At 47.6% G+C, this 19,741-nt stretch overlaps 1 protein-coding gene across 2 annotated transcripts; it reads left to right on the top strand.

Annotated features, from left to right (window-relative positions):
• The first annotated feature begins 491 nt into the window (after nucleotides 1–491).
• mrc2 (mannose receptor, C-type 2) lies at nucleotides 492–18,937 on the top strand. Of its 2 annotated transcripts, none has more exons than XM_088317560.1 (28): nucleotides 492–802; nucleotides 5,403–5,822; nucleotides 6,740–6,913; nucleotides 6,983–7,147; nucleotides 7,403–7,516; nucleotides 7,764–7,907; nucleotides 7,981–8,172; nucleotides 8,774–8,928; nucleotides 9,051–9,155; nucleotides 11,830–11,945; nucleotides 12,016–12,164; nucleotides 12,231–12,454; nucleotides 12,635–12,777; nucleotides 12,852–12,948; nucleotides 13,024–13,153; nucleotides 13,370–13,402; nucleotides 13,485–13,651; nucleotides 13,719–13,887; nucleotides 14,148–14,290; nucleotides 14,439–14,550; nucleotides 14,618–14,790; nucleotides 14,862–14,970; nucleotides 15,399–15,637; nucleotides 16,068–16,230; nucleotides 16,309–16,458; nucleotides 16,540–16,653; nucleotides 17,171–17,350; nucleotides 17,544–18,937. In XM_088317560.1, exons 1-28 carry the CDS (start codon nucleotides 649–651, stop codon nucleotides 17,789–17,791), a joined length of 4,482 nt encoding a protein of 1,493 aa, XP_088173686.1. In that variant the 5' UTR covers nucleotides 492–648; the 3' UTR covers nucleotides 17,792–18,937. The 2 variants fall into 2 exon arrangements, with proteins under 2 accessions (XP_088173686.1, XP_088173687.1); XM_088317561.1 differs by having other exon boundaries at nucleotides 14,618–14,784.
• The last annotated feature ends 804 nt before the right edge of the window (nucleotides 18,938–19,741 follow it).

A 19,741-nucleotide genomic window follows, 5' to 3' on the forward strand; every position in this document is an offset into this window, starting at 1 on the left:
CCAGATGAGTTTAATGTCAACGCAAGATGTTTCGTTCCCAAGGGGACCACCAAGGCATTCTGACAATGGGAGTTGGACGTAGGTAGGTACTATTGTGTAATTGTCTTGATCTATCTCTCTTTTATTTTTTAATTTGTCAAATATTACAAGAATAGAGTTTGTGAATATGATGTGTCCAGACAAATACGTTCACATCGATGATGCGACTATTCCGCATCCTTGTAGGTCACATTATTAGGAACAGCTTTCATGATGACGTACTGTACCACGTGACTCCCTAACACAACCATAATCATACCAAGAATGAGCAATAATTTATTGTATGACGTCAGAGTAGTACAATGAATGGATGTCAGTCAAGGTTGCGTGCACTACAGTGTTCCTAATAAATTGTCCAGCGAGTTGCGGCTTCTCCGGGCGGCCACTGGAGGTCCTCAGGCTTTATTTTGGGAAACACTCACACACACACGCACACACATTGTTGACGTTGCTCCATTCATCTGCTCGTGTAAGCGCAGCAGACGGTTCGAACTCTCTTGAGTGCAACTTTTGTGTCACTTTTTCATTTTTTGTGCGCGTGTATGTGTGTGTGCGTTCCCCCACCATTTCTGGCGTGCGCGTGCGTGAGCGAGGGCTGCAGCTGTGAGCATGCACCGCGACGACGAGCAGCACCGTGATTCAACAAGGACGGCAACAAAATGGACCGGTCGGCACCGCTTCCTCCAGCGATGCATTTTGGATTCGCCGCTTCTTCTGCTTCTTCTGCTGCTGCTCAGCGTGGACGTAACGTGGAGCGCCACGGGTGAGCCTTTTACTTCTTTTTATTTGCTCCACGTGTCATTCATATCTTGAGGAATAACTATAGCTCGGATGGGTCTTATTTTGTAAAAAATCTCCTTTTGGAAAGATGTTTCATTGTGCATGTGCTGCTTTTGCTTTGCCACGAACCAAAAAGTCCGAGAGTGAGTGGAACCAGATGTGCATGAAAGAAAGAGAGGGGGAGAAAAGAAAGGAGGAGGAGGAGGAGGAGGAGGAGGAGGAGGTGTGTGTGTGGACTGTTTCGCTCCATGGTGGGCAAAGTATGGTCGTTCTTTAATCCGCTGGGAATTTCATAAAGTTCTCATAAATTTTCATTCCCTGGCAGAATTTGTGAAATATTGGCCGATGACTGAAATCTCTTTTCTTTCATCGGTATATTTTATTTAATGACGAATATTTAAAATCCGTGTGTAATTGTCACCTATTATAAATACACTGAAAAAAAAGAAATGTCTGATAGTTTTATTTGAATTCCACTACAAATAAAATCTTTTTCAGCCTACACAAATTCTGACAAACCAATGAAATTTATGACGAGTATTATTACTGTACATCATTTCCGCCCCCTGCCCGCGGGTTTTATTCATTTTCTATTTTGCTCATTAAGAGTCAGCTTTAAATAAAACGAAACATGCCTTCTGGCGACTTGGCCACCGGGTGGCAGTGCCATACAGGCTTGCAGACATAAACGAAGAATAAATTCACAACGACTCGAATTGACTCGGAAACGCCATCAATATGAATCTGTTTTCTCAGAGGACAAAGAATATATGCCTTGTGAGTATTGTTATATTGTGTGACTACATGTGTTTATAATGCCCTGACTATTGATGTTAGCCCATCTATGGCGTTTCCCGTGATGTTAGTTTACGTGAATTTGATGACGGTTGTTTGTCTGTGTGTGCCCTGCAATTGGCTCGCAATCAATTTAAGGTGTACGCTGCTTCACAGTCAAAGTAAAATGGTTGGATGAGTCTATTTCAAAATAAGTCTGAACTATTTTATTATTTAAAAAATGATACACAAACAACATCATGAGTGACCAGGCCCACCTGAAGAAAAAAAATGGGCCACCTTAGCCACATTTTTTATCCCTGGCGAAACACAACTTAAAATGTGACGGATTTTATGTTTTCTATTATTGTGTGCTCTGTTGCTGACTGATTTGAGTGCGACATGGTGGAGTGACTTGTCATTTCTAGCCCCCCCCCCCCCACACACCCCCTGCGGCTTGGTGTGACCTTCACTTTCGGTTACATTAACAGGCCGCTCATGTGTGATTGACGGCTTTATTGGGGCACGAAATCAATCATTTTGTTAACACTTTACAGGTTCCAAACTCAAAATGATGCAAGCATTGCATCATGCAGCCCCTTGCAGCCGTGGATAACACACATGCCGCAAAGTCAAGAGGTTCTGGGTTTAAATCCGGGCTCCCGTGTGGATTTGTTTACAGGTTACCTGAAGACTCCAAAAGTGTTGTGTTGTTCTGCGAATTTTGGCCAGTTTTAATCCTCCTGCGAATAGTCGGGATCCACTAAATTGTTTAGATTGGATAACTTGCCATCTTCTGATTGGATCGTTTTTGTTTGTTTGTGTGTTCTTTAATTCGGTTATCGCCTTGAAAGTCTTGATCATGTAAAACAGAAATACAACTTCACTCATGGAGGATATATGAATATGTCAATCATTTCAAGACAAAAAAGTTTTTTTTCTGGAAAAAACAAATTTGGGGAAAAATATTTTAAGTGTAACTTTAGTTAGCCAGCACCACTGCAGTTGTTATCCCAACGCAAGTGTGCCAAAAAGTGATGCCGGGTCAGTACAGATGAGCTATTTTAGTAGCCTTCGTCAACTTTTGACAATGGCGAAACAAAATGTGCGGCGTCATAAAGTCAAGCGATGTGTTCTTGTGGCTCAAAGGAGGCTTTGGCTCCGAAAGCTAATTGTCACTGAGAACTAAAACCGCTCAATGTCAAGCTTTTCTCACAATAGGACGCAGGTTCTTTTCGGGCTGCTGCGGGAAAAAAATTGCGCCGCGGTATATGCACGTCGGCGGTATGGAAGCCGAAAAAAGACGACGTGAGGCGGCGAGGGGTGGGGGGGTGGGGGGGTTCACGGTCATTCAGTCCTTGGGGGCGGGGTGGAGCAAATCCAGATGAACTTTGAGGCAAACATTCGCCCCGTCACCATTCCCTGTCGGTTCGGTTTGGATGTGAACACTTTCGATGTTGTGTGACAAACTGGACTGATTGCAGCTGCTTTCTGGAATCCTCCTTCAACAACTAACGAGCAAAGTTTATTTTTCCACCTGCACGCCCTGCCTAAAAGATGCCAACGTGGCTTTGTTGTGCACTCAACACGCAATAAAAGCTTGACATAAAACAAAAAGAATACTTGCAGATTTTCCAAGAAAATGTCCAATTTCTGCGGATGGTGTCATATTTCTATGGGGAGAAAAAGTGTTGCATTCTTTCAAGGAAGAGGGGAGAGAGTCTTGTAACATAAAGATTTTGTTTTTTTTTTCTTTTTTACACTTTGTCGTAGAAAAGAGTCACACACAGCCATTTGATATTTTGATAGATTTGTTTTAATCAATGCTTCGGGTTGTTTTATTACTATTTTCTTGGTTGCTCTGTATTTCATCATCCGTTAGGCTTTTTTTTCTCTCTCACCCCCTAGCTCGATTCGTCCCAAACTTCTGCCATTGAAGAATTTGAAAAGCTTACAGTGCTCTCGGTAGTATTAAGTTTTTGCAATTATATATTCGAATCGTTTCTTTCTTGTATTTTTGCCACATTGCTGAGGTTTTTGCTCCGAATTGCTTTGTCAGCTGCGACGTCTTCTTTTGACAAGCGCTTGCATGTCCCATTCATGTTTGGTTCATTGAACGCAACACAGGTACGCTTCAAAATGGAAAATATTTGCACGTCGGATTGACACGAAATCTCGAGGCAAAAAAAATCTAATCGGGGTCAGGACGGACTTGCTCACGAAAAGCCCACATTGACGTATATAGAAATGCATTGGGAATTAAAAAAATAAAATCAAGCGATTTTTATAAACTCCCCCAAATGTTTGGAACACGCTGATAAGTCAATTGACTTAAAAAAATCATTTTAAAATCATTTTCTTTTGATTTAATGATTGGTTGACGTTTATCAACCCACCACAAACCCCTAAAGTGGAATATGTGTCTACATGTTGTATTGCCTGTCTACATGTGTTGTTTCATTGTTTGTGTGCAAATATGGGTTGCTTAAAGCATTGTAACGCCACTACGTAGATGCGGTGAGATTCATTAGCATATGTGTAACGTTTCCCATCCTGTGTTTGAATTAAGTTGGTAGTTGTTTGAAATACACAATGCATCATTCTTTTTGTTTCATGTTTACTTTGAAAGTCAACATCTGGGAATGGCAATAATGAGCTTGAAGCATCTTTTTGAAGAATTGTTCACAATCTTTCAAAGTGCCGCTTGTTGTGAAACGAGTTACTTTGAGTTCACTGCCAACATACAGCCCACTCGTCTCAAAATTCTGCTCGCAAGTCAAAGAAAGAAAATAAATTGCCCTAATGAGTGAAACCTATATGTCATGTTGGTTTTACAAAGAAGTCATGGGAACGATTATCTTTTTTGAAAAAAGATTGTAATCTTGTCAAATAAAACTTCGCAGACAATAAAATCAGATTTCAGTGCAGTCAATTTCCACACTTGCCCCCAAATCCACAGAGCCAGTCAGAAGTCGGAAGCCAATGGTGGGGATCCCGTTTCGACCTGAAATGATTCGCCATGCGACGGCAAATTCAAATGAACTGCAAAAGATGAAAGGAAAGCGGGCCAATTAGGGCATGTGTGTTGCTTGTTTCCCACCGAGATTGCTGCTTGCCTTTACGGCGCAACTTTATTGTCTCAAGGGGAGACTAATTAGGGGGGGGGGCCTTCAGAGGGGGAATGTGTTGCAACGAAGGAACGGGCTCTGCGTTGATGCTTCCCATGCTTCTTCACTTCCTGGCCTCTCGCAGGAGCCTGCTGGGTCGGAATGCTGAGGGTCACACTTTAGTCCACTTTTCCGCTTCGGCTCCTGCACGCTGCAAATTTTGGAAGATGCGGAAGATATTTGAGCATTTTAAGCCCTGTTTTTTTTTCTTCTTCTTCTTCTTCCGTCTTGTCTGTGCTGCCCTCAAAAACACGCAGTCGCGTTGTCACGGTGGCCTCGACTCTGCCAAAGATGAAAAAAAAAATTGAGAGGAAAAACCCTTAAAAAAAAAATAACATGAGCTTTGTTTAGAGTCAGGAGAAAACAAAGGTCAATGGGTGCATTCTGTCCAATGAGAAATGAGGATGGATGTAAAGGATGAGTCTCTCGCGCTCTCTCTCTGTAGCTAGCTAGCTAGCTAGCTCATCTTTCCATCTAGCTAGCTAGCTAGCTAGCAATCAAGCTAGCTGTCAAGCTATCGAGCTACCAAGCTGTCTTCAGTGGAGGCTGCTTTCCGTTTGATTGTCCTGTTTCCATTTTTGGATGAATTGATCGTTCCGGCAGCTCACATGGACCGTATTGACTTGTCGCTTCCCTCCACAGCGCCGCTGGACTCCAATGACTTTGCCTTGTTCCACGAGGGCACCAGAGGTTGCCTGGGGGTGCGCGCGCGCTCCCTGGTGCTGTCCACATCCTGCCAGGAGGCCGGCCAGCGCTGGAAGTGGGTGACCCGCGGTCGCCTCTTCAATCTGGGCTCCTCGCTGTGCCTGGGCGTGACCGCCAGCAACGACACCACTTCCGCCGCTTCCGGCCCGGGACGCACGCCTCTGAGCGTGTACACGTGCGACCGCCAACCCCCCAATGTGCGCTGGACGTGGAGCTGCGGCCAAGTGCTGGAGGACCTCAGCAACTTCCTGCCCTGGCCCTCGTTCTCCAACGCCACAACGTCTGCGCCCTCCACGCCCAGCTCCAAATGGAGCGTTTATGGTGAAAAACAAGACCTGTGCGGCAAAACCTATCGCGGTACGTACGCTAGAGATGACAAGGTGCGACACAAAACAGTTTCTTCTCATTCCAAAGTCTATCTCTTTCAATATGACACCACGTGCGTGTTCGCCTTTCGTCTGTGTTTACGAAGACAATTTGAAGTGTCAGACTTGAGCGAGGTCACGCGGGATGTTAGTCAGACGAGGAAGAACGCCAGTCAACGTCGAAGCCCGGAGGAAATCTTTGCTCTCGCTTGCGCTCGCTAAATGTGTCTGCCCTACTTTCCCGTCTTTCAAGTGCGTTCTCCCCCTCGCGCCCTTTTCCTCACACTGCACAGAAGAATGTGTGCACACGGAAAAAAAAGTTCTACTGTATTCATGTTAGTTGTGGCAACAAGTGGCCGTTATCGTTTTTTGTGATGTAATTGAAAATGTACACTTATCTCATTCGTTTGAATTTATTAGAAATTCCGTTACGTTTGTGTTTAAAATAAGATGACATATTTATTATTATTGTTATTATTGGGCACACGAACGATGGAGGATGGGGGGGGGGCTTCACGTTGCAGACGTGCTTCTGCCGAGTCAAGATTCTAAGTGCGTGACTCGCGGGCCGCGTTTAACGAAATAAAAGGAGGCGCACGGATTGAAGTCGACTGTGACCACTCCCACGGAGGTGCAGCCCCCCACTTGCAGATCCGCCATCCTGCGCTAGTTTGCCAAATTGCCAACGTCGAGTGCGACCCGTCTCGTCGCAAAGTTACGCCAAGCGCGATTTCCTCCTGCCGCGAAAATCGAGCCCTTAACCCTTTTCAAGTTTGCGACTTGAAAAAGTCACGCGAGCGAAGCAGCGGGCGTGTCTGATGTCGACTCGGTTGCGGCGCAAATTATGCACAGTGCAAGTCTGGGCGACTTTTACGGGGCCTCTTGTTCTCTTGCCTTTGCGCTTGCCAGAAATCTACACGATCCAGGGCAACTCCAACGGGCAGCCATGCTTCCTGCCCTTCCTCTACGACGGCCAGTGGTTTCACAAGTGCACCGGCATCGGGCGCGAGGACGGCCACCTGTGGTGCGCCACCACCTACGACTACACCCAAGACGAGCGATGGGGCTTCTGTCCCGTCAACGGTGAGTTGAACGCCGACATTTGCATTTTCCGTCTGTCTTTCACTTCACTGGCGTCTTTGGCGTGCTCAGATGGCGGCTGCGAGACCTTCTGGGACAAGGACCCGCTCACGGACAGCTGCTACCAGTTCAACTTCCAATCGTCGCTGTCGTGGAGCGAGGCCCGCATCAGTTGCCAGCAGCAGGGAGCCGACCTGCTCAGTGTCACCAAACTGCACGAGCAGACGTACATCAATGGTTTGTTTGCCACTTTTGACGCTTCGACCACTCAGATGACTCGGCGTCTCCGGACCTGCGCCCGGTGATGACAAATTTTAGGTGAAATTTCTGCAGTCATTTCAATTTGCTGGATTTGACGTCAATTCATTTGGGACGGAAAATACATTTGATCGAGTCTTATTTCCAAAAGACGACTATTACGTTAGTTACGCAGTCCATACCAGTGGCTCACTCATCGGACCGAAAGTTTTTCTCCGCTGCTTATTTTGACAGGCCTGTTGACCGGCTACAGCGCCGCCTTGTGGATCGGCCTCAACGATCTGGACATCAACGGCGGCTGGCAGTGGGCCGACTCATCGCCTCTCAATTACCTCAACTGGGAGCAAGGTCAACCCGTCCATGAACACCTTTGGAGTGCCACTAAACAAGCGACCTGAACCAAAAATGATGAGATTTTGTGTCATAAAAACAAAAAAAAGTCGATGTGGATCGTACAGAGGAGATGACGTGTCCAGATGTCAATTCCGACCGGCGTTCTTTCTCCCTGAACGCATTTAGTGCCATTGACGGGTATAGACGGCAGAGCTAAGTTCATTGAGCTCACGTAACATTGCGTCGTTCTCTCCTTCTGCAGACCAACCCAACCACGAAGACGAGGAGAACTGCGTCGTGATCAGGACCGAGTCTTCGGGTCGTTGGCAAAATCGCGATTGCTCCGACGCTTTTCCTTACGTCTGCAAGAAGAGGCCCAACGCCACGTTGGATCCTTTCACGACCGGTCGGAGCACGAGCCGGTTCGCTGTAACGAGCTCCGGAACGCGAACGCTATCACGCCTTTGGTGTCCCCGCAGACTCGTGGGCAGACGATGAGAAGTACGAGTGTGAAGCGGGCTGGAAGGCCTTCCAGGCGGGCTGCTACAAGCTGGTTCCGGAAAAAGGCGACTGGGATGCGGGCCTGAGGACGTGCCAGAAGATGGAGGCCAACCTGGTCAGCATTCACACGCTGCCCGAGATGGAGTTCATCCTGCGCGACATCACCAAAGGTCGGTCGCGCATCGCTGACGCATCTCCCGCCACTTCACTTTTCTTTCTTTTTTGTTTTTCTAACTTTCATTTTTCCGGTAGGAAATGATATGCTTAAAGTTTCACCATCCTAAAAGGAAAACCCTCATACCGGACTGTCCAACTTTTTTCTTGTTAAAACATTACCAGAGAAATTGACAAAGTGACGTTTTGAGCCATTTGAGCCCTTGCCGTTGATGCGTTTTGAAACTTTTGAATTTATCGCCATCCACATAGTTTTTTTTTTTTTTTACTAACATTTTTAATTCCATCTAAATCATTCCTTTCGTTTTTTTTTTTAAGTCCCATGTATTTGCAGTACCACTCAGTCCAACATTGTCATATTGTCTTTGTCTAACTGTCGCTCAAGAATGTTGGTCATCACATTCTCTGGTTGCCACGGCAACCACACATCCATCACTCCTTTTCTCCTCGTCGTCCGTTCTCTTGAACGCAAAATGTTGTCTTTGGTCCAAACTTTCTGCGTTTTATTAACATTCCCTCCAAGCATTACGAAGTTGGTCCTGTACGCGTGTGTGTTCCTAACCATGCGTGTGTGTGTGTGCGTGTGTGCGCATTCAGACACAGAGCAGCTGTGGCTCGGCCTCCACGACATCGCCATGCAGATGGACTTCCACTGGAGCGACCACACGCCCGTCATCTTCACTTACTGGCACCCCTTCGAACCCAACAACTTCCGCAACACTGCGGAAGACTGCGTGTCCATGTGGGGAGCCGTGAGTGACCCCACCCCCGACCAAGCCCCCGCGCAACCGCCACCACTCCATCGTCCCCTGCTTGTTCCAGCCCTCACAAGTTTGTGTGTGTGTGTGTGTGTGTGTGTCGCGTCCACGCGCAGGAGGGCCGCTGGGACGACAGCCCGTGTAACCTGACCCTGCCCGCCATCTGCAAGAAAGCCGCTACAAAGAGCGAAGGCAAACCTCAACGTCAAGACTGCAAACAAGTACGATTCGCTTTTCAACTTGTCATTCAATTTTGAGTGTAATTTTCATGCTTATACAAATGAAATTTGAATCACAAAATTCAACAACTGAAGAATTTGATTTATTTTTATGAATGAATTCCTTTTATTTATTTATTTATTTGTGCACTATAATATTGTTCATATAATAAGAACGGAATTGACTATAATTGTGAAGAATTTTTGCATCATTATTAATTTGTTGTGGCTGCGATTGGTCTGTACAACTTGGCCACAAGGGGCAGTATAACACACACAAGAAGAGAAATAGTTTCAACATGTCCTGCAATCTACGCTGTAAGCAGCTATATTTTGAAAGAATATATCCCCGTGAGAATTGTTCGTGTTTATCTACACGTGATGCGGCACCATTTGTGTTCAAATATCGAGCGACTATTGATGCTATTCGCGAGCCCGTTGATGACATTTTGCTTTGTATGATAGCATCAAGCTAGCAAAAGGCAAAGTTGTGTTTTTGTGTCAACTTCAACGAGGATTGGAAACACTTTTTAGAAAAAAATGTTCTTGACGCACACTTTTCGATGTCTATCCAGTACACAGCATCCCTGCGTCCATGTCTATAAATCCCAACTTGAGCCTTTTATTGCCGTCTGCAGCTTTTGACAGTCCTCTGGCCTGTTGGGAGCTTGATTATTGGTAGACGTGTTCCAGCTGTTCATCCAGCTTGGACCCCCCCGGTCTCCCTTAAAACGCCTCCCGACCCACCAACGCGTTTAAGTTTTACGCGACATTTTCCAAAGTGACCCTTATACCGACCGAGTCATTGAGGACAGCGCGAATGGCGTGTGAGAATCAAAGCCCACGTGCGGAGAATCCACACAGACATCTGTCTTTGATTTTGCATTCTCCGTAATCACGTCCACATGTGCGGCCCATACATAACGCTCCCGTCGCTGACTCGACGGGCCTGAAATTGTCCAACTCGGGCGCATTTCTCTGAAATTGTTTGCATGATACGCAAGTTGCAAAGCGTGAGCGGGAGTGGGCCAAAAAGTGTTTTTTAATCCGGCCAAAAAGTCACTATTTACATTATTTATCTGTTTTTTTCCCCCTTCATTTTGTTCATTTGTGAATTTATTCTTTTTTTATTATTATATTGTTTATCTCAGAAAATTATTATTCAATTTATTTATTGTTAATTTAAGAAAAAAAAAGTACATTTTGAATTAATCTAATTGCTTGAGTAATTATTAATATATAATATATATCTTTTATTCAATTATATAATTGGTTATTTAATTATAATTGCTGATGGCCGATTCACCGTCAACCCCCCCCCTCCTCATCTATGAATAACTTGCTATAAGTTTGAATACAAAGGTATGAAAGGATTTGTTTTCCGGCGGTGGGGTGGGCGTCGCGGGTGGTCATGTGACACGAGTTCACCCGGCAGGCTCGTTTGTCTCCAGCTGAGCTCAACATGTGAAACAACAAAGAAAAACGCCACATGATGCTTAAACCAACAAAGCTGTCTTCCGTGTTTGTTGCTGTTGACTGCGCTTGCGGCAGCAGCGGGACACAAATAAGAACTTCAAATTGGATCCAACTCGCCAGTCAAAGGGATTGAAATCGCCTCCTCACTTTTGAATTTTTTTATGAAATTCTATTGAACTCTGGAGTTTTTTTCCCCACCGCATTTAGTTGCCAGAAGGTGGCGCTGTGATTACATTCGCACTACTTCCTTGAGAACACATCCTGTTGAAAATAAAAAGAAAGAATAAAGTGTCGCATGGAAGGGGGAAGGCGTTTGGGCATTTGAGGAGAAGTCAAAAAGTTGATGAGTTTACAAGACGCTGGAAGAAACATTTGATGCAAATTTGGAAGACTTTACGTCCCCAATGTTTGGATTAGACTGCCCCCAGGTGGCCAAGGCGTGCACACCAGAAGGAGCAACACAGTATCCGTTGAATTGAAGCAAAAAGACATTTGATTTCTTTACATTTGGTTTAGTCATGTCGTTACGGCATCTTTTGATCAACAACGACGTCATTCAAATCACATCACAAAACTTTTAGTTGTGGGGCCACCATTGTATCTAAAAATAGCAAAAAGGATCATTTTGCAGTGCTCATACTCAATAGAAAGTTAGCACATTTGATCAGTCTTTTGAAAATGAAAGGAAGCATACTCACTTATTTTTTTATTCAGGGAGTAGATCTTTTTTTTTTGTATTTGACGTTCATCAGGTGGTGAGCGGCAGGTGTTGCCTTTCACCGAAGGCGTCACAGACTGAAAGGCGAGGGACATGAATGAAAAGAATGCAGTTTGAAAGCTTTGAGGTTTGCGTGCAGATGCTAAAACGAGGTGGTGGTTTTTGCTTTTTGGATATTTCGCACTCGCGTGAAGACGAAACGTCGCGCTCACCCTCGATGACCTCCCGTCTCTGGCCGGATGATGCGCCGGCGTGCGGCCACGCCAGCAACTTTTGTCATTTCACAACAGATAAAAGATTCGCTTAGTTTTTTGGGGGTTTTTTTGGAGGTTCGGTTTGTTTTTGTTTGTTGTTAATGCAACGTTGATAGTTTTTCATATTATTTCTCTGGAGATCCATTTTTCTGAATGTCATAATCTGATTGAGTCCCAAATCGTATCCCTTGAAAGTGGTGTCTGCCCCCCCCCCCCCCCCCCCACTCAGGGTTGGAAGTGGCACAGTCCATCTTGCTACTGGGTGTCGGAGGATCTGTTGACGTTCAACGAGGCCAGGAAGTCATGTGAGGAAAACAAGGCGTCGCTCCTAACCATCACCAACAGGTAGCAACCACAAAATCATCAGTGAGCCCCTCGCCCCCCCCTCATGTGCCTTGAATTCCCCCCCAACAAGGTTTGAGCAGGCCTTCGCCAACAGTCTGGTGTTCGGCCGTTCCGGTGATTCCTTCTGGATCGGCCTGCACGACCAGGGCAGCCCCGGCTCGTTCCACTGGCAGAGCGGGGACCAAGTGTCCTACACCAACTGGAACCGAGACCAGCCAGGTGGGTCAGGCGCGGGCGGCGCCGGCCGACGATACGCCTTTCACACGTCGACTTCCCGTCTTCCAGTCAGTGTCCGAGGAGGCTGCGTCTCCATGGCGACCGGCTCGGCGACCGGCCTGTGGGAGGTGAGCGAGTGTGCGTCGTCCAAGGCCAAGTACATCTGCCGCCAGAACCGGGACGCCACCCTCAGCCCCGAGCCGTCCCTTCCCGGCCCCCCGCCCACGCCCAGCCTCAGTGGTTCTTGTCCCAATGGCTGGAAGAGCAACAGCAACTTGCGCTACTGTTACAAGGTACTGGCCCGGGATTTCATGCTGCCAAGATTGTTTGTTTATTTGCATTTGTACTGACGCCCTTTTTTAATTTTTTTATGATGGGTCCCAAGTCCCAAAACACCTCCAAATTTCCAAGGACATAAAATGGTCCTTGTGCCAAAACGACCGCATCTTCCTCCTCCGCTGTTTTGTGTGCAGGTGTTTCATTGGTCGCAACTGGATCAGAAGCTGAGCTGGCTGCAGGCTCACTTGTTCTGCCGCAAACACGGCGCCGACCTGCTGAGCATCGGCAGCCCCGACGAGGAGCATTTTGTTCTCCAAGTCCTGCACGAGACCTTCGGGTTTGTGAACCATGACGATGACGATGACGATGACGATGAGAGTTGCGGTGATGACGATGTCACGTGACCCACAGGGAGTCTGAGGACCACGAGCAGCACTGGTTTTGGATCGGTCTGAACCGCCGGAACCCGATGGATAATGGCAGCTGGAAGTGGAGTGACGGGCTGGCGGTGAGCGCCGACGCTTTTGAATTCAATTTTTGGGGGAAAAAACATGAGTTGATCAGACTGAAACCTGACGACCAGGTCACGTACCAGAACTTTGGCCGCTACTACTACAACGTCCGGCAGTGTGCCGCGGCCGACTTGGGCTCGATGACCTGGCTGGCCATGCACTGCGACTCTCAACTGGACTGGATCTGCAAGATCCCTCGAGGTAAAACGCCACCGCAGCTTTTTCCTCAGTGGCAGCTCCCGTTTTTTTTTTTTTGCATTACTGCCACCGACAGGACTGGAGTAGAACTGCATATCCCACTACATGGTCATTTGTAGGACTGTTTAGCAGCCTAGATCAGAAGGTCATACCGTTGCCCTAAAAAAACAACCGAAAATGATGGTGGAATCGCAAAATGAAATTCTTCTTTTGTTTTAGGCAGCGTTGAGAAGGAACCCGAAGCCGCCGAAGGTCAGCGTTCGCGAGCACGTGACCTCGCAGGACATGAAAGTGGTCAGTCGGCTCAAATAAGGCGCTCTCATTTGCTCGTTAGGCACCACGTCTCCGGAATGGATCGGCTTTCAGGAGGCCGAGTACAAGTTTTTTGACCACCGCACCACGTGGGAGCAGGCTCAGAGAATTTGCTCATGGTTCGATTCATCTCTGGCCTCCGTTCACTCAGCGCAGGAGGAGAAATTCCTGGCCGGCACACTCAACCAGGCAAGGAAAACACGACTAAAAAGTTCATTGGCGGTGTCGGAATGTCACCGAATTCTCTCTTTTTTAGATGGTGAAGGTGGAAGGCGATAACTGGTGGTTGGGACTTCATACTTTTGACAACGACGGCCGCTTCCGCTGGTCCGACCACTCGGTCCTCAACTATGTGTCGTGGGCTGCCAACAAGCCACGCCCCCTCAGTCGTGACCGCAGATGTGTGCACTTGACTGCGAGCAAAGGTGAGACAAGCGCCGCTGTTGAGGGTGCGCGGGGCAGTCCGGCGGCGGCTCGAGTCACATGACTTGGCTAACGTCAGATATGAGTCGCCAAATTTGGGACTTCCGATTGACTTGAGGTTGATTTGGTCTCCCAAAGACTGGACGAGTTTACATTTGAAAATTGCCATTTGTTTTGTTTTTTGAATGAAAAGTTATCCTTATAATAGTCACCGCCCCTAAAATGTTTTTGTCATTCCCTCTACTAATATTTTGCTCACCAGCGGAGTGGGCCGAGCAGAAGTGCCAGTCTGACCTGCCGTACATCTGCAAGAGGGTGAACGTCACCGGCACCGCCCCCCCGACGCCATCGTCCCCCCACCTGCCGTCAGGCTGCCCCGACGGTTGGGTCTCGTATCAGCGCAAGGTACACGAGAGGCCTTCACGGCGAGTTGGCTTTGCACGTCTTGGGTGGATTTACGGAATTGTTTCCAATTTTTCATCCGAGCAGAAAATTTGCTGGTCCAAACGCCGGGCGTCTCCTAAATGTCTTCTTTGGTGTCCTCGCTTGCTAGTGTTTCCGAGCGTTTGAGCTGCAGTTCCAGAGGGCCACGTGGTCTGCGGCCAAAATCAAATGTGAGCTGCAAGGCGGCGTTCTGGCCGCGTTGGCCGACCATTTGGAGCAAGGTGAGACAATTTGCGTCGGGTTTCTCGCGACGAGCTCTCGTCACGCCGTCCGCTCCGCCCCTCGCAGCCTTCGTCACCACCCTGCTGTCCAACGCCACCGTCGACCTGTGGCTCGGCCTCAGCTCCGACGCCAAAGGTCACTTCCGGTGGGCGCAGCCGGGCCTGCTCGGCTACACCAACTGGGCTCCGGGAGAGCCGCTGGACAACAACGGGCCGCATCGCGACAAGAATCCCGTACCGGTTACGCCGGAGACGCTTTTACTCGTCATGTTTCGTGGCCCGGTTTTGATGGTCTCGCCGTGTCCCAACAGGGAAACTGCGTGGCCGCGATTCACGGCAACCCGCAGAAGAACAAGGGCATGTGGGCCTCGCGGGCCTGCGAGACGGAAAGCATCGGCTACCTCTGTCAGAGGCAACAAGGTGCGCAATTCCAAAATCAAGTGCTAGAGTTTGAGTGACGAGCTCACATTTCATTGAGCCGCGATCTTAAGATCTTTATTGCCAGCTCATGCTTTGGCACTGACAAAAAAAAAAAAAAAGAAGCTTGACTTGAAACTGATGCAAATTGTCTCGGTCGCATTGCGCTAATATGAAAAACAAATTGAGTAACGCCCGCACGTACGAAGGCCACTCGGCAAAGTTTAAGGCCGGCCCCTCCCGTGCGCTTTGCACGAAATTTGGTGAACCAACCGAATGGGGCACTCCAGGGTGAGATTTGACAATATATTGCACAGCCGCCACGAAAAAAAAGAATAGAATTTTTAACCTTGCAATTTACAAACTCATTAATTCAAGGAGGAAGCCGTCAAGACAACATCTTTGGTCACGTGACGTCGCCCTCTGTTCAGATCCAGGCATGCCCGTGGCACCCACTCTGATTCCCGCCTCCTTCTCCAAGCGCTTGGAACTGGGCGGGATCCCGTACCGGGTGGTGCAGAAGCGGCTGGACTGGACCGGCGCCCTGCACTTGTGCAACTCGATGAACGGGACCTTGGCGGCACCCAAAGATGCCGTCCAGCAGGCGTACCTCACGTTGCTCATCAACCGCTTGCGCCGCCCGGCGTGGATCGCACTCTACAATTATGGGGTGAGTCGTAATGTTGTGGCCAATAAGAATCCCATTCTTTTGTCTTGTGTAACATTATAAAAAATAGTTCTGCGATCTTTGAGGAATTAAAAAAAAAAAAAGACGACCAGAAAATGCACCAAAATCTTTTCTCCTTTGTTAATATGCTAATATAGCCTAATTTTGCTCTCATGAGACTTTTTAGCAAGATTTATTGCAAAAATAAAATAATGACCCTAATGAAAAGAAAAACACAGCATATTTTGACATTGAATTAAAAAAAAAAAAGAAAAAAAGTTCTGATCTCATGAAATTTTTGCACACCAAAAATATTATGCTGTAATTCATGGAAAATGCACATTGCAATTGTGGTTGTTTGTAGTAATCATATTTTTATTTATTTTCAAATGCTTCTCGTCTTGTGAGTTTGCCTTCATTTGTGCATCCTCAGGGCCGAAGCTTCACGTGGCTGGGCGAGGAAGACTTGCCCTATTCCAACTGGGTGGACGGGCAGCCCAATCAGCTGTCAGGCTGCGGTCACATGACCACCTCCGGCTTGTGGACAATGAGCCCCTGCGACGGCAAACTGGATGCCGCCATCTGTCAAATGAGCGGTGGGCGAGCACGCCGGCACGTTCCCGATTGGGTTGGCAGGTTAGGAGACCCGTGAACTTGTTGCCTTCGTCAAACAGATGCGCCGGAAACTCACCGGTGGCTGTACCCGGGAAGTTGCCCCCGCTCTGTGGGCGACTGGGCCTGGGTGTCGTTCCGGAACCACTGTTACGCCTTCAACCTGCAACGACTCAAACTGCAGCAAGACGCACGCTCGTCCTGCCAGAAAGGTCGGGACGACGCTCGGTGTGGTGCCGGATGTCGCGAAGGCTTCCCCGCACTCACGGATGGCGTCTTTTGCTTTTTCTTAGTCGGCGCCGAGCTTCTCTCCATCTTGGACGAGTCGGAGAACGCGTTTGTGTGGGAGCACATTCAGAGCTCGGCCGAGCAGGCCCACGGAGCTTGGCTGGGAGTCAGCGTCAAAGGTCCCAAATCACTTTTTCCTCCTTTTCTTGGTCGAGCTGGCGGCAGATCAACGTCACTCTGCTTTCATTCGTCTCGTCTTGCGTAACCATAAAAGCAAACGTCAGTGGAGTTGATTTAAGAAATAGCAAACTTTTTTTAACCCATTTGGAACAAAAATATCAACGTTAGCACATGACGATATGAGGCAAAGAGACAAATGACATTCAAATACCAGCCGCTAAAAATATTTGTTGTCAAATTTTCTCCTCGTATTCTTCTGCCTTCAATAATTGTTGAAGGCGTTAAAAAATCATTTCTATTAATCTGCTATCAGACTTTTATGCTCTGAAATATTGGAAACTGCTTCGGCCCAAAAAAAAAAAATATATATATATATATATAAATTTTTTTATTGATAATAATGCATTATTAAGTCCCGCTGAGGCGAATTTAACTTTGAAACACATGACAACATATTTACATTTAATCTTGCACAACTGATTGTTTTCCAAGACATTATTCGGTCGTGTGACTTAGGTCGAGGTCTGGTGTGGAGCGAGGAGACGGAGATGTCGTACACCAACTGGGAGGCTCACGATGTGGCCTTCTCCGTGCTGTCGCCCAACTCCTGCTTCTGGATCCAGAGCAACAGCGGCCTTTGGAAGCCCGGACCGTGCCGGAACCGAACGCACGGCGTCATCTGCAAGCGGCCAAGAAGTGAGCGCTTTTTTTTCCCCAAGGAGTCCACAAAAAAAATAAATATATATTATATATATATAAATATATATATATGGTGGTGCATATCTTGATACGTGAGGTGCGATTATACCCGAAACGATTCCATCTGTTTCGATTCCATGCGCTCATATATTTGAATGACATAATCAAACGTCCATTTTCTTTTTTGCAGTCATGGAGTCGTCCACCGAGTTGCTGAGCGGTGACCACCTGCCCACGCTGATTGTGGTGCTGGTGACGGGCGTGGTGCTGGTGGTTCTGATCGTGGGCGTCATCTACCTGTACCGGCGGCGCGGCGGGGTGGGTGCGCGGGGCTCCTACGACGGCGCCCGCTACAGTCGCACACATTCGGGCCAGGGCGAGCAGGTGGAGAAGAACATCCTGGTTTCGGACATGGAGCTCAACGAGCAGGCCGAGTAGTCCCGCGGCACTTGAGACTGGGCCAGACGGCACCTGAACCTTCATTTTGTCAAGCCAAAAATAATTTGGAGAAAAAAAATCCCCTGAAAAGTGAAAGGCTGTGTAGAGCGCAGCAGCGTCTCAATTTAAAGGCGACATATTATGCTTTTTTTTTTAAACTCTTCCCAAGTGTGTCTGTGACATGCTTTCCTCAAAATACACCAAGAATTAACAATTACAGCACACTTTTTACACAACAAACCAAATCAGACGTTTTTGTCATGCAAATGAGCCACTCCTAACCCCGCCCCCCTCCACTGCGGGGCCAATGCCAACGATGCCTTATGTTACAGTGACGGAGCTCGATGAGGCCAGCGGCCACAAAAAGAATTGGGTTGTATTTTTATTCATGGGAGCAGCACTTTGTCAGCAAGATGAGCAATTCATTCCATTTTGTTAATCTGCGCGAACGATGCAGCTCTGCCGCCGCCACTCAAAGAGTCTTCACCGAGTCAAGTGATGGGTGGAGACGCCTGGTCGGGGGGCGGGATTATGTAAATGAGCACACCTTGCGCACTGACTCATTTTCAGAAATAGAAAGACCGCGAAAGATTCATGTAGTCGCATGATTTCAGATGCAAAAAATATTTTCCATAATATGTCCCCTTTAAGTCTTGAAATACAAAAAAAAAGAACTGGGAAGCTTTATGAGCTGAGGAGCAACTCGCTCCTCTGCTGCCAAATTCCCTTTTCCTTCTCGTTTAAAACTGAGACAAGTCAAGTCGACCGCAACCATGATGTCGTCATCCCGATCCCGCCTCCTTCCCTTCAGACACGTCAGCATCCGAAGCCGGAGGAGGAGGAGGAGGTGTCCAAATTTCAAGTGACGCGACCTCCTGCTCAGTTCTTGCACTTTTCTTTGGCTTCCAGTGTTGTTGCATTGTGTGTTTTGAAACCCAACGTTGAAACCTAACAATTGTGATTCAGAACTTCTTCGTCATTATTTTTGCTTCTCTGTCTTCGTGGCTTTTCTTTTTGTTTTGTTTTATTTGGCTTCAAAATATTTGGAGACTTTCCCGCTTCTCTTTTGTGTGCAATTTTTGTTTTGGGACATTTGCCAACCACCAAGATCCCCCTCCCGACACCAATGTAAATACCAGAGTGTTGTTTTTAACCCCCAAAAAGCAGATTTAGGATCATTTCCCCGTTTCACCCCCGCCTTCAGAAACGCTTTTTTTTCTTCTTTTTTTCCTCTTTTTTTGTGCTGCTGCATGCATTTGAACCGAGATGGAAGGAGGAAGGAAGAGTAGGTGTGTGCGTGTGTGTGTGCGCGCGCGCGCGTGCTCGTGTTCTTATGCGCGCGCACACTGTCTCCAGCTGTGGAATGTTGAGTCGGCAAGAAGAGCCCAGTGGCACGTCTGGAACCAATCAGAGAAGAGAAAAGAGTGAAGTGGGTGGTTTGGGGGGGATGTGATGAGGCGCCTGGGGCTCAGGGACGTGAGGGGGTGAAAAAAGGAGGCAAAGCAGTGGAGGTGAAGAAAGGATCAAGAGCAAGGGAAGCGCAGGAGAGGAGTCCAGGATGTACAAGGAAGAGTTCGTTCGCCCTCTAGTGACAGTTCACGGTACTGCAGGTTCCTTGTGAGCCGTCAATCAAAATGTTACGCAATAATGACGAACGTGGGCTGCGTGAGTGTATTTGGACTTTAGTGTGTTGTACGCGTGACAGCGGCCGTGTCCAAATTCACCACGGGTTATGCGGTCCATATAAGGCTACATGAGGAGGAGCCTTCTTAGGCTTCGAGGACCCAGCCTGCGAACTGGCCTTCGGTGGTCGCAGCCTGTTAATTTGGACACGGCCAGTTCCTCTTGCCTCCATTATGTCTGTCAATCAGGCCACGTGTTCCCTCTGTGAATATGCCCGGAAATCCCAATTTGTGCAAAAGTGTTGTCCTTTTTATATGAAATGATGAA

The sequence above is a fragment of the Idiotropiscis lumnitzeri genome, chromosome 15 (assembly GCF_059441095.1).
Source record: "Idiotropiscis lumnitzeri isolate Australia: NSW breed Sydney's pygmy pipehorse chromosome 15, RoL_Ilum_1.0, whole genome shotgun sequence".
Lineage (NCBI taxonomy): Eukaryota > Metazoa > Chordata > Actinopteri > Syngnathiformes > Syngnathidae > Idiotropiscis > Idiotropiscis lumnitzeri.

What these genes read in the sequence shown, in the direction of transcription:
- mrc2 (XM_088317560.1), top strand. Translation starts at nt 649, where the DNA reads ATGCACCGCGACGACGAGCAGCACCGTGATTCAACAAGGACGGCAACA. An exon ending in GTCCTGCACGAGACCTTCGG is followed by an intron (nt 12,778 to 12,851) that starts GTTTGTGAACCA and finishes CGTGACCCACAG; the next exon opens with GGAGTCTGAGGACCACGAGC. An exon ending in GGAACCCGAAGCCGCCGAAG is followed by an intron (nt 13,403 to 13,484) that starts GTCAGCGTTCGC and finishes TTTGCTCGTTAG; the next exon opens with GCACCACGTCTCCGGAATGG.